The sequence below is a fragment of the Crotalus tigris genome, unplaced genomic scaffold (genome assembly GCF_016545835.1).
Source record: "Crotalus tigris isolate CLP2741 ecotype Arizona unplaced genomic scaffold, ASM1654583v1 scf7180000024167.7108832, whole genome shotgun sequence".
Taxonomy (NCBI): domain Eukaryota; kingdom Metazoa; phylum Chordata; class Lepidosauria; order Squamata; family Viperidae; genus Crotalus; species Crotalus tigris.
This window is the reverse complement of record NW_024100417.1, coordinates 5,092,406-5,107,043: the sequence shown is the minus strand read 5'-3', so window position 1 is coordinate 5,107,043 and position 14,638 is coordinate 5,092,406. Positions and strand designations below refer to the sequence as shown.

General features: G+C 37.1%; 1 protein-coding gene across 2 annotated transcripts in view; it reads right to left on the bottom strand.

The window, feature by feature from the left end:
- The window catches only part of IPO13 (importin 13), a 57,553-nt gene extending 46,285 nt beyond the window's left edge, over positions 1–11,268 (bottom strand). The window contains exon 1 of one of the 2 annotated variants that reach the window (XM_039323144.1): positions 10,447–11,268. In XM_039323144.1, the coding sequence (XP_039179078.1) occupies positions 10,447–10,518 (72 nt within the window). In that variant the 5' untranslated portion in view covers positions 10,519–11,268. The remainder of the gene's footprint in view (positions 1–10,446) is intronic. The other variant, XM_039323145.1, reaches the window with a different exon arrangement.
- Between the last annotated feature and the right edge of the window lie 3,370 nt (positions 11,269–14,638).

Below are 14,638 nucleotides of genomic sequence, written 5' to 3'. Positions count from 1 at the left end.
ACATTATGTGTCTACGGCAAGCTGTCAGACACATTGGTCAACAATCAGTGCTATCTTCAAATATATCCCAAACCTTAACAACTGTAGTATAAGAAAAGTATTAAATAAGTAACTCATTTCAGAACAAATAGCATAAATAAATGTATAACTCTTTCAACTGAATAAAGTAAACAGTAGGATTCCCCCCTCCCCTAAACTGGCATTAACATCAATACTTTTCTTCTTTTGGTAAACTGTGAGGTATTCAAGTTTGCTGATAGCCCCGATATAATTAGAGTGATTAAAAGGGGGGAAAAAAGACTTCAAAAATATTGGATTTTCTAAATGGCTCTTTCCAATTCTACGTTTCTATGAACTTTTCCTCATATTGAGGAACTTGGCATTAATATGGTTAAATATAAATCAGTATAAGCAAGTATGAAATTACTGTATATCTGTTACGTTAAAAAATGGAAAACCTCACAATGTAATGGACGGAAGGAATAATCTTGTGAAACAGGAGGAAGAACAGGAATCGAGATAACGGTCAAAATAAATCTTAACTCTGGGGCAGAAATGTAATTTGAGAAAATGTCTCTCAAAGTTCTCATGAAGATAAAGTGAAGAGATGGGAAGCGTTTTCAGATTTGCATTTTCTTTTATTATAACCTTATAATAAAACTAATAGTAGCTTGTGTGTGTTTGGTTTCTAAGTTTGATCTATTTTGGAGGGCTGATGTACATTTATGATCATAAAATTTGAGCTATGGTTATGATCATAAAATTTGAGCTATGGTGACTGATCAGAAAAGGGATCTTGATATTGTGATAATTTGATAAAAATATAGGAACAATGAGCAACTGCTACCCAAATGTTCATTTTATATTGGACAGAATAAAATATAGATCTGCAATATTATTATATTAGTTTTCTATGGCATTGCCATACTCTAAAAAAGAATAATAACTGAAAAATATTGAAGGGCAGGCAAAATTTTCTATGACTAGATCAACTTCATTATAATAAAAAGTTGCAACTGGAGGCTTTTTAGATTTAAAAAAAATAAGAGAAGAAAGCCAGTATATTTAAAATTATGTATAGCATGGAGTAATCAATAAAGATATTCTTATCACATGATGGTAGAAAGCAAGTTCTTCCAATGATGCTGAATGAAAGGATAGATAAAAAGAAATACTTCAATGAAAGTACGTTATTGAAAATGCCCTGCTGTCCCTGAGCTACACGATCCTCTGTTAATATCGTTTCAGGGAATCTCAAACATTTTTCTATCCTATTATATATAAACTGTATCTTTAAACAAAACTTTAAAACACCATAATCCAGTTCTGGTCAGAAAAAGTCCATTAAAAATTAGCAACCTATCTATTTCAACTTTGGTCAAATAAACCAACTTTATATTCCTTCCTATTGCTCTCAAAAAATTTAATCTTTAGTCCCTTCATATAGTATCCAACCATTTGATTTGTCATTTTTTCTTTGTCTCTTCTGACAACATTAAGAAATCCCTTTTGTAAATCCAGTATAGAAAGGTTATCTAAGACACTCTTCTAGTCTATTATTTGTATGTCCTTTTTAGTTATCAAAACATCAGCCAGTGTCAGTCTCCCAAGCAGATCAAACAGGAAACAAAGCAAGATAAACTAATTCTATTTATTGTAAGACTACATTAACAGAATTTTGTAAGTCTGAAAGTACACATCTCCTGCTATATATTTTTACCTCTTGATAAATTAGGGTGGTTTCTTTGAAAGTTTCTGTCTCTGCCCAATAATCAGTTGCAGGCTCCTCTCCCTTTTATCTGATCATTTCTATCTTCCAACATCATTCTCATATTTCATTACAGCCAGTTTCATTTCTATATTCAATATTTCTTTCTGGTGCCCCTCTAATGTCCACCTTTGTCCCATTTTATCACATTTTTCTTCTGAATGAAAAAACAGTTTCCCACAAGAAGTATTCTTATGTTCAACTTCATATTATTATTAACTCCATCTGGATGAGTGACGTGGTGGCATAGAAGTGAAGATGCTCACCTCCCACTTGGAAGGTTGAGAGTTTAACCCTAGGCAGAGACAGATGTTTCTCTCTTAGGGTGCAAAGAGAAAATATCTGCTGCAAACTCTACATAGGCATCAGGAAGGGCCTCTGGCCAGTAAGCACTCAACTCCATTCAGTCACCCCGAATTGGGTGGTAAAAAGAAAAAAAAAATTAAATCCATATGGACCTTTAAAATTCCTTTATAACATTCTAAAACCAATATTCTAATCATCCTTTTGTTATTAATTAAAAAATAATAAAATCCTTAACCTGTACTTCAAAACTTCTTTAGTAAAGAATTGAAGGAAACTCATCCAGTGAATATCATTAAATTTGCCATTCCAGAGGTTCTCAATATTTAAAAAGCAATAAAAAGTTTATTTCAAAGTGATTAAGAAATGAGGATCAGTCTAACCTTATCTTCTTAAAGGCTAGATTATGCCTGTGAGCTTTAATGGAATCCTTGATTCTCAGTTGCCCAACTCACAAACAGATCACAAAAACATCAGTTCCTGCCATCTTCTTATGAGGAGTCACTGTCTGGAGTATGTTTCATGGTTTGTTTTTTTTTCCAGAGAGATTTTGGCAGCCCAGACATCTGCCCATCAATATCAGTTACAATATCATCCCTACTTCTTCAGGGATGTCTTCAGTGCACCATGTCTTCACTAGAAGTCCTAATCCTTGTATTATTACCCATATTATTTCTATATTATTTATTTATTATCATTACTATTACCATATTTATTATATTTTATGTTTATTTATATTTACAGATTTTAGTACATGGGTATATGTATTTCTATATATGCTATACATTCTGGCTATAAGTCTGCCTGTAATAAAGATCTGATTTGAAAATACCCTACTTTGGGGATTTCCCTTGTCCTAATTGGCCATTTTTCATGCCAGGTCTTTTATCCAACATAGATCAAACATTTTTTGGAAGCATTAATTTTAGAACAGTATTATCCTCAAAGCCACTAAAACATCACTATAGTTCACATATTCATCTTATGTTTTAAATTCCAATTTTTAAAAAAATCTCAGTCAAAGAACAATTACTTTCAGGTAACTTTTTTAATGTTAAAATGTCAATACGTTTTTAAATGAATAGACTAGAGCAACTATCTGAGACTGCACTAGAATTTCAGAGACAACTCTTACCATGAGACCAATCTTTTTAATACAATCTTCATTGTGATTTAAGGAATAAAAGGCCCATTATCTAAAAACACTGACAAGACATCTGGTAATACAAGAACCAAGGAACAAAACAGAACAAAAAGACCTCTATTAAACATAGTACCAAGAAAACAATTCACATGCCACTAACAATGTATTTCAGATATTTATGAATACAATGCACACCGAGCAGGACAAAGCAATAAATAAGCAGTAGCTTCTTTTGCTGAAATTGTTCAGCATCCTATTTCTAAAAGAGCTTACTAGTGCTATGGATTTCATTTTAAAATAATTTTAGTATGTAGTTATGCTACAACTGTTGACAGAAAATCTGCTTATATTTTGGTCCTAGTAGCCCCATTTCAAGAGTAGCTTTGCATTAGGTCACAACTCAGCCACAAGAAAATGGACACCGGACTTTTAGTTAAAAAAGTGAATTATTGGCATTCTTTTTTACTGATTTTCTATTTTTACAAATCATAGGTGCTTAGTAAACAATGTGTTGTCTGGGTTCATTTTTTACTTAACAATACGTATTAAAATTATTCTGTGTCTTCTTTTTCTTTATTCTTCAATATCGCTCTGTCAGTTTCTATACATTCTGGCATTCTAGTGTATTGGTTCAGGTGTGCAACCAGTAGAACCCAGGTCAGAAATGGCCATTATATGAAAATACAACAATCCCATGGCTTTAAGACCACCAAACATCTGTTTATTTGGAAGGATGAAAAGAACTCTCAATTTAAACCTTTGAGAATATAAAAAAATTAACAATTTTTGCATTAACAATAAGCAATTAACTATTGTGCATAACTTCATCTTTATCAGCAATAAAGATTTTAATCAAGGCAAACCCTGTTCAGGAGTTTTAAGCCAATTCAAGCTAAAGAGATGAGTTGAGCCAAGAAGTGTCAGAAGATCTATGATTTGCTGCCAAGACCATGTTGGAACGTCTAATATTTACGAACTCAGATTTTTATTTGAAATGAAATAAACTTAACCTTTTCTAAGTCACAGGGAAGCAAGGCACAAAATATGCCCCAATTACAGTATATGGAAAAATCCTTCCAGAATATTTTGGCAACAATAAATTAATAGCAACATTGTTAAAGAGTCAAAAAAGATTCACTTATATTTTATTCCCCAGTATATTGTTCTAAAGGTAGCCATCTCAGCTGTCACATCATCTAGTCCTGAAACTCAATGACCTTAAATTAGAAGAGATGGAAACCAACCTCCTTTATCTATAGCATAAATGTCACTTCTTAAATTTTCTAGCCCTCAGCTTGGAAATCCATACATTGCTATACATATATGCTCACAAAAAAAAGCTTCAAAATCAAAGTTTTAGAAAGAAGAATCGTAAAAGGAAGAATCATCTTGAAGCAGAGATATGTGTTGTTTGGGCCAGCACCAAAGCCTACACCATTTTCAGCTAAAATATTAAGAGAACAAAAAATGTGAGTTTTCTCCCTGCTTTTGAATTTAGTTGGAATTTCCCAAACTTTCAGTTCAATTTAGTTCTACAATGTCAGAACATAAAGGCTGACATTTTATCCAAGTGCCTAAAATATCCCTTACGCTGCAACAAGCATAAGATATCTCACGCCATTTCTCTTACAAGTAAAAAAACAAAACTACTTTAATTGAGCTGTGATTGGGGTGAAATGTTTCATTGCTTATAAAATTAAAAGGGGTATTCTTGACAATACAAGACTTTATTATAAAGCACTACAAGAATCTTTACACATGTTCTCATCTACACCAGCAGCCCCTGACCTTTTGGGCACCAGGTTCCATGGAGAGAGGTGTTTCCACAGACCAGAGGGGGCATGGTTTCATGTGCTGCCTGTATCCCATGGATAGGGCTTTGCTTGTTTCTGTGGACTGGTTTCTGGCATGCCATGGACAGGTGCCAGTCCACAGACCGGGGGTCAGGGACCCCTGAACTACAGGCTCAAGAGAAGATAGCCTTAAGACAGGGATTCTCAACCTCAAAGCTTTGCTGGCTGAGGAATTCTGGGAGCTGAAGTCCACAAGTCTTAAAGTTGCCAAGGTTGAGAACCCCTGCCCTAAGAGAAGATAGTCCTAATTAATTTCTGCACAGTTGCTGATCTAAAACACATACTAGAAAGAAGTACTGAAAGAAAAAGCAATTCCGGCCCAAGACTATCACAGAATATCTTGGAATTTTATGCTAAGCTATTGCACAGAACTATTTTTGCAAGAAAATTAACTATGTTCAGCTTATAAAACGGGATCAATACAAAGCTTAATGAATGTGTTCCTTACATTACCATCTAATATGTTTATGAAATAATTTATTTCTGCATCTTAAGACATGCTTGGCCTATACAGTAGTTACAGGGATGGATTGCTTCCAATTTTAATGAAATAGGGGAATAAGATGTTCTGAGTATTGTTCAGGCATACTGAACAATATGTACTGAAATTGAAGCTCTGATGTCATATAAATATAGAAAAAGAAATAACAGAAAAAGTTAAAAGTGCAATAAGAGAATAGAAATAGTAAAAATATTCTTCATAGCAGTTATAAGTACAATATATCTTAACCTTTCTCTCTAAAGTTACATTATGACTCTCTTCTTTTTATAAGCTATCTACTCCAATCATCAAACCATAAATCAAATGTAATATTGTCTTTTCTCTCATCAAATAAGTCAGTTTGTCCACCTCAGTAAATTTTGTCAATTTTACCAACCATTCCTTCATGGTAGGGAGTGCCAAGTCTTTCCATCTTTGTACATATATTAATCTCACCACAGTAATCATATTGAAATAATCTTCCATCTTTTTTTATAATTAATTATCCATCAATCCTAAATGGAAAAGTTTTGGCTTCAATTAAATATTAATCTTTAAAATCATCTGTACAAAAATATGTATTTTGAATTCATTTTTAAAGCTTTTTTAGACATCCACCAAGCATGAGAAAATGTCCATTCATGTTGTTCACATTTCTAACGTACACATTAAATGTCCTTATATACTGAAATTGCAGCTATAATGTTATAAATTGTATCACTGTTGGGTGATCCTTCCCTGAAATTTTCCCTAACAAGTGCAAGTTAGTAAATCTATTGAATTACTTCTTTCACCTAAATCTGCTCTATGTCCAATATACAATGCTGCCCTCTCAGCCAGAAGACAACTATAATTCAAATAATAATAAATGAACCAAAATATTATTTACCAACATCAAATATAGACATTGTTAAAATAAAGGCGTGTCTTTTTAGTGGCATTTCTTCCATCCTATTACTTGAACTTAATTAGTCTAAATATTTAATACAGTGAAAACAAAAATGAGAAGCTAGTTCAAAATCTAGTTAGCCCTATTCTAACATCTCAAGGCAAATGTGGTCTCAACTGGTTAAATTTCCCAAACTGCAACACTTTCTATGCTAGAAGCCCTAGATTCATGTTGAAACAAAATTACAAGAATACCCACAAAGAACCGAAGAAAAAAAGCCTCTTAAGGCATCTGAAACTATTCTCACAGAGCATCACTTTCTGCATACAGCAAGGAAGACTCAAGTTGAAAGCAGACAAATGGCAAATTCAGCAGGATTTGCTAGGAAGACTTGTATCTTGACCCCAATTCCCTAATGCTCTCTGAAGTATAAACTGGGCATTGAATTCAGCCTACTATATATCTCATAGTTCCCTGCAGAAAGGACTCACATTTTTCCACAGCTGGTTACCCAACTGTTTCCCTTATAGTGCAAGCTGTGTTTCAGAGGAAAGCTTGACACTAGGCAATACCAGACAGTAAAGCAAAAACCCTTTGAGACAGAACTGGGAGGAGGGAATGTGGGAGGAACCAAAAGGTTTCAGAGATTGCTGTGGCCACTTCAAGCTAGGACAGAAGGTATTCTGGAATACCCCACGACTGTAACTTCTACATATCCACTTCCCCCACCACTTATAGGGCTAATCATCCCCTGGAGTGTCCTGACCTTTCCTGATGTCAACATTTGTTGTATTGTCAATGCACACAAAAGAACTGCCTATGCCTTCTCTCCAGGGGAAATGATGAAGCAGCATTACCCAGGAGCAGATTAGGCCACGGAAGCCGGTACTGCCTACCACGTAATCTTGCAGAATGCCAGAATCTTTAATTTATATGCCCTGTGCAAATGAAGTAATAAGTTTCAAGGTTCAAGCTAGGCATCTGTCATCTGATCATATCCCTATCAAAATCAAAAGGGAATCAAACTAGGTGTTTCTAACTTCATTTTGTAATTTGGTGAAAAGACAATACTTGGGTATTGCTTGAAAACAAAATGAATAAAAGAATCCTACTAGTGAGCTTCTAAGGCCTGAACAACACAATAAAACAATTCAGAGTATTGTACAACAGGGAGTAGCTAGTTTAATGCTGCTGGGAATACAATGACTATTAAAGGCAGATAGATCAAAGTTGCTCGAATTAAATCTGCCTACATTGTTCAGGTAGAATGCAGAATATTTTTCAAAGCTAACAAAGACATGAAATGGGTTTTCTTTAAATGAAAGCCCAATTTCCACCTGCATTTTATTTATCTGCATTTAACCTTAGAGTAAGTCTTCAGTGTGCATCCTGATTTTTTTTTTAAAAAAAGAAAACTGTACCTCAACTTTGCAAACTATACATTATTTAGCTTGCCCTATATATGGGGAAAGGATGTTTCTTGAGCCCTCAGAAATGTATTAAAGCACCCCATCTCCACTTCAATTCAGATATTAACAATCATTAATAATTCTATATTTATGACAGTCATAAAGCCTAGGAATTTGTTTTATAATTCAAAGACTGAGATTCTCATTTTAATTCTATATCCATTCAATGCCATGTTTTTATTAGTCCCTATTCCTATCCTTTGCTACTTGGAGCATAATCACAGAAAGGATATCAGCCTGATAATATTTATAAACACAGAATTTAATTGTTGATAAATAGGCATTTCCATTTCCATTTCAGGTTCTTTGGCAGACAGAGAATTGTAAAAATTAACCTTCATCAATCTGATATCTTCTAGTTTTGCAGAACTATATAATTCCTGTCATTCTTTAGGTAAGCTGAAGAAAACTAATTAGGGCAACATATCTTTGGTAAATTTCATCTATTATCTCTTCATATACTGTATTGTTTCACAAGTTGTGATGGGCCTTAAGTATATCCTACTATCAATTCTACAATACTTCTTCTCCACTTTCTTCTTAATATTCATTTTATAACCTAGTCATCGCAGCATATGGTATCTGGGATCTATTTTCACTCAGATGCTATTAAAAAAACTAATTAAGTGGTATAATAATTAGTTTTGATTAGAATGGGTTCCTCGGTCAATTTCACTTCAATCATGAATTCAGTAGGTCATTTTAAATAAGCCATTCTAGGGAAAGTCTGCCTTACAGGATTATTTTTCTGAACATTTGGAAAATCAATAAAATATTAATTACAATTATGCTTTTATAAAATTAGATTTGTTTCAAGAACAGCATCACAGAGAAATGTAGATAAGAACATCATATTAGAAATAAGATGGCAGTCACTCCGGATTAATCTGTTTAACAGTGACACTATATACAGGTAATCCTCAACTTACCATTGAGCCCAAAATTTCTGTTGCTGAAAATTTAAGTGAATTTTGCCCTATTATATGACCTTTCTTGCCACAGTTGTTAAGTGAATCACTGCAGTTGTTAAATTAATAACAGGGTTGTTAAGTGAATCTGGCTTCCCCCATTGACTTTGCTTGTCAAAAGATCACAAAAGGGGATCACATGACCCAAGACACTGCAACCATCATAAATAGAACCAATTGCACAGGTATCCAAATTTTGATTACACGACCACAGGATGCTGTAATGGTCATAAGTGTGAAAACCAGTCATAGGTCACTTTTTTCACTGTAATTTTGAGTGGTCACTAAATGAACGGTTATAAGTCAAGGACTACCTGTAGTTTTTACTAAATCAGGAATCATGAAACTGCCTTTCAGAAAGATCAAATAGTGTAGAATTGTCTACACTTTTACCATCTACTAATGAGTAACTTCAAATTACTGAAGAGAAGCCATGCTCTCTCCACTCTAACATGACTGGTAGTAATGTACAGAGCAAAAATAGGATCTTTCAGAGATATAACAGAGTATAGATAAATGTAATGTTTGGGTCTTTTATCAAATCTTTCTGTTCTCTTGAAGAAATCATGCTGCAGTGCTTCCTTTATTTCAGTTACCACAACTAGCCACATGAGTTTCACATATAAAAATAAACTGCAGTTTTAAGGCCAATATTTTTTGATATTATGACTTTCAAAGTATAACCTCAATAAATTCAATTATCAATAGTTTTAATGTAAACAAAGCACAGTGAATGATAAATACAGAAAAAAGCATCCATAGGAACTTGTCAAATGTATCAGTTACTGCCCCGAACCAAAGTGACAGACACACCCAGGTTCAAGTTGATGTTATCAAACCAGCATCATACTTCACTACTAGAGAAATGACTGCTGTGACTTAGGAAAAAATGCATGTGACAGATACAGGTAATACCATACAAGAAAGATAAAGCAGCAACAAAAGAACCCTGCCTATTTTTTTCTATCAGAAAAATGTTTACCTCCCAAATTTCTAAATCTTTCTAAATAGCTGTGTTTTCTACAACCAGAGGAATTGTATCCCTGAAACTCTTGAAGAACAAAGAGTTTGCTGACATATGCTGGGCTTGAAGGAGTGGACAGGCTATCTTCTAGGAATATAAACAGGACAAAGCATCACTTCTCTAAGGCAGCAGCAGCAGCAACAGAGTAATTTCCTTTCCCTGTCAGATTCATCCTAAAATCACTTATTGGGAAGTGATAAATGGGAAGGCTCGAATATTCTAACAAAAGAATCAAGACAATCACTTATTCAAAGTGGAATGGCCCAGTGGATTTTAGGGGTCACGCTGCTGTAAAGAAAATGCAGAAGAAGAAGACCATGCCAGGAACCAGTAAGTTGTTCTGAAGAAGATGAAGATGGAGCAGCTGGCCTGCTGACTAGGAGAAGGGCATGTCCACAGTAACTGGAGAAAAAAAACCGCTTGTGGCAGAAAGCCCAGGGGAGAATCGGAAACTCTCCTCCACTCCACCCGAGGGGCACAGCACCCCAAACCGCACCCAGCAGGTGGAATCAGCCGCTGATCCCCAACCTGGCAACACCGCTCTCACCTTCTCCACGTTCTCCACGTTGAATTCCAGATTTTGCTGGAGGTGGAAAGCAGGCTCCCCTCGGCGCTCCATGGTGCCCCCCCCCAATCCCGGAGCCTCGTCCTCTCTTCGCCCTGGGCTCTCAGCTACAGCGGGGCAGCGGCATCGTGAGGAGAGGATGGCGGGGCGCGGAGAAAGGAAAACGGGCGCCTCTTCAAGGCCGGCGGTCGGTCTTTTTCAGAGGGGAGGGCGACCCTTCGTCTGTCTCCGTGGAGAGGTTGGGCGCATGGCTCAGCCCGGAGTTTAGCCGCTTTCCCGATTCCTCCCCAATGAATCGCGGGGCGGGGGGGGGGGTGCCTATCAGCTCGTCTGCAATAGGAGGAGGGGCAAGTCTGTGCCTCCCCGGCGGGGCCAAGGGAGTGAATGGGCAGGTTTTTTATACCTGTCTCTGCTCAGTCAGGGGAAAGAGAGGAGATATCCCCCACCGGGTGAATTAAACGTCCTGAATTAAACGTCCTGACGGCGAGGACGAATCAAAGAGAAACCGATAACAATCCCTAATTTTCTTAAGGGAGGGAAGAAATCTTTCGGTCCCCCTGCCCTTCTGACTTTAATGGCGGAGGTAGTACCGGTCCATCGCACAGCTGAAAGATAGGCGTCTGCCTGCCTGCCTGCCTGCCTGCCTCCTCCTCTTCCTCGCTCGCCGATCCCTCCACTCTGCAGTTAGCGGGTTGGTCTCCCTGCCTGAGGCGGTAACCACCGCCGCCACCTCCCTTGTCGCGCAGCCCGACTACTTGACTGACAGTTGGGCCGGTCGATCGGAGGAACAACCAAATGGAGAAAGAGAATGGGGTCCTCGTGCGCCTACAGGGTTGTCTATATCAAACGCCGTCTACCGGGTAGTTCATCGCCCTTCCATTCAGGCACTAAGGTCACCCCTGCCAACCGGTCCTGCCAGCCTCATTGCATTGGATCATGGGAATTGTAGTTCTAAGTCTGATCGGCGCGATAAAGAATAGGGCAAGGGCAATAATTAAGGGAGTTGTAGTTTCAGTTAGAGGGTGTTTTTCTCTTCCACCCTCTGTCTGGGGGATAAAATGGCGTTTGGTACAATAGTGAGATGAGCCTTTAATAAGTAGGGGGAGGTTTGGACAAAAGTCCTGGTTGTCGTCATATGCTTTTATTTTAGTATGTATTAACGTCATATGTTTTTTTTATTTTCCCCCTCAACGTGTTCGTTACTTTCTGGTTCTTTTTTTTCCCCGTCTTGTCGTTTATCGTTACTGTATTTGGTTCCTTTGAAGAAAAAGCAGGATAAAAAGATCATTGAGTAAATCAATCTAGAGATTACACTCGAGTTTACAAATGACCAAGATCATATTGTCACATTTCAGACACATTACGTCAAGACGTGTCTCTCTGAAAAAGGCTCTAATGTGGATGGAAAAGGTGGAAAGAAAGAGAAGGACAACAAGTAGCAGAGTGGATGGACACAGTTACAGTACCAATTGATGTAAGATCTGAAGGAGCAGGTTAGGCGCACATCATCATGAAGAACATCTCTACACCAGCAGTTCCCAACCTTTTCTATATCCTGCACCCCTAGAACGCTTCTGATATATTCTTACACCCCTTACAAAAGTAATATCTGGTTATACATATACACTAAGCAACAGGGAGAAAGCAGAACTACTCAACTCATTTTTTGCATCCGTATTTACACAAAGGAAAAAAACAGTCCAATCTATTAAAAACAATACTGTAAAAAACAGATTAGAAACATGTTAAGATAGGCAAGAAAATGGTAAGTGAGCACCTGTTCACCGAAGATGAATTCAAATCACCAAGACTAGATGGATTACACCCCAAGGTTCTGAAGGAACTGGCAGATGTGATCTCAGAACAACTGAACTATATCTTTCAAAAATTCTGGAGCACTGGGGACTGGAAAAGAGCTGAAGTAGTTCCCATCTTCAAAAAGGAAAAAAAAATCGATTCAGGAAACTACAGACCTATCAGCCTAACTTGGGAAGATTTTGGAAAAGAATCAACGAACACCCAGAGGCAAACAAAGTCATTACCAAAAGCCAACATGGGTTTGTCAAAAACAAATTCTTCCAGACAAATCTTATTGCATTCTTTGACCAGGTGACAAAAGTAGTGGACCAGAGGACTGCTGTGGATATAATTTACTTGGGCTCCAGTAAGGCATTTGACAAAGTAGACCACAACCTACTACTTGATAATAGAAAAATGTGGGTTAGACAGCATCACCACCAGATGGATTTGTAGCTGGCTGACTGGCCATATTTATTGTGTGGTCCTCAATGGAACTGCATCTATATGGAGGGAAGTGTGTAGTGGCGTGCCCAAGGGCTCTGTTCTGGGCCCAGTGCTCTTCAACATCTTCATCAATGATTTGGATGAGGGGATAGATGAGGAACTCATCAAATTTGCAGACGACACCAAGCTGGCAGGAATAGCCAACACTCCAGAAGACAGGCTTAAGATACAGGAGGATCTGGACAGACTTGAACACTGGGGGCTATCTAACAAAATGAAATTCAATGGTGAAAAAAGTAAGGTTCTACATTTAGGCAAGAAAAACCAAATGTACAGATATAGTGTAGGGGGTACCTTGCTCAATAGCAGTAACTGTGAGAGGGACCTTGAAGTCCTAATGGACAATCACTTAAATATGAGCCAGCAGTGTGCTGCAGTTGCCAAAAAGGCCAACACAGTGCTAGGCTGCATTAACAGAGGGATAGAATCAAGATCACGTTGAAGGGATTTTATTGTGCTTATGATTTTAGTATGTTTAAATTTGACATTAGCATTAATTTTATATATAGTGACCATTTTATATTGATACTTATAGTGTTATCATGTAATCATTGTTTTGTTATTTTGTAATCATTATTTTGTAGTTAATTGCTTGATCAGATACTTTATATATATATTGGAAAAGTAAGGGCTTCATGCTTTAGGTATAGGTGATTGCTTATATGAAAAGAGTACAGTAAGGGGAGGGGGAAAGGAGTTACGGATGGAGCCTGGGTTGCTGTGTATGAGTCATCATCTAGGAATTATTTTTTTGTGCCATCTTATGCCTAGTACCAAGACCTGATCTCTTTGTTCTGAAAAGTTATAAAAGGTGGAAGACATCTTTTCTGGTTGTTGCCTTCATCTCTCTACCAGCCACGAAGAGAGATGGAGTCACCCAACTCTATTTTGATCAAAAGCTGAAACCTCAGCTCAGGAATTTCCTTGGCTCTTTTAAATTCCTGAGTAATGCTGGGGCAATTGTGAGGTTAAGTGGAAAACCTTACAACGTGAAGTATTAATACCACTTTACAATGCCTTGGAAAGGCCACACTTGGAATACTGCATCCAGTTTTGATCACCACGATGTAAAAAAAGATGTCGAGACTCTAGAAAGAGTACAGAGAAGAGCAACAAAGATGATTAGGGGACTGGAGACTAAAACATATAAGGAATGGTTGCTGGAATTGGTTATGTCTAGTTTAATGAAGAGAAGGACGAGTGGGGACATAATAGCAGTGTTCTAATATCTCAGGGGCTGCCACAAGGAAGGAGTGAAGCTATTCTCCAAAGCACCTAAAGGCAGGGCAAGCAGCAATGGATGGAAATTAACAAAAGAGAGAAGTTCTTAGAACTAAGGAGAAATTTTCTGACAGAACAATTAATCATAGAACAACCAGCCTCCAGAAGCGGTGAATGCTCCAACACTGGAAGTTTTTAAGAAGAGACTGGACAGCAATTTGTCTGAAATGGTATAGGGGTTCCTGCCTGAGCAGGAAGTTGGACTAGAAGACCTCCAAGGTCCCAACTTTATTATTATTATTATTATTATTATTATTATTATTATTATTATTATTATTATTGTTGTTGTTGTTGTTGTTGTTATTGTTGTTGTTAAACTTCTAAACCCAAATTTTCGCATCCCCTGAAATATCATCTCTCACCCCCGGTTGGGAACCCCTGTTCTACACTTGCTAAGAATCAACACCAGCTTGATGGCATGTAATCAACCATCAATCATTTTATTTCCTGGTTTCCTTTTTTATCCTGATGTAGCAATAAAGTATTTATTTTAACAAATGCAGGGTTAGCCCAATCATTTTCAAGCCAAATAGTTTGGATGAGTAGGAGCAAAGTTGGCCAGGCTTCCTCCAAATGTTCTTGAGTTTTC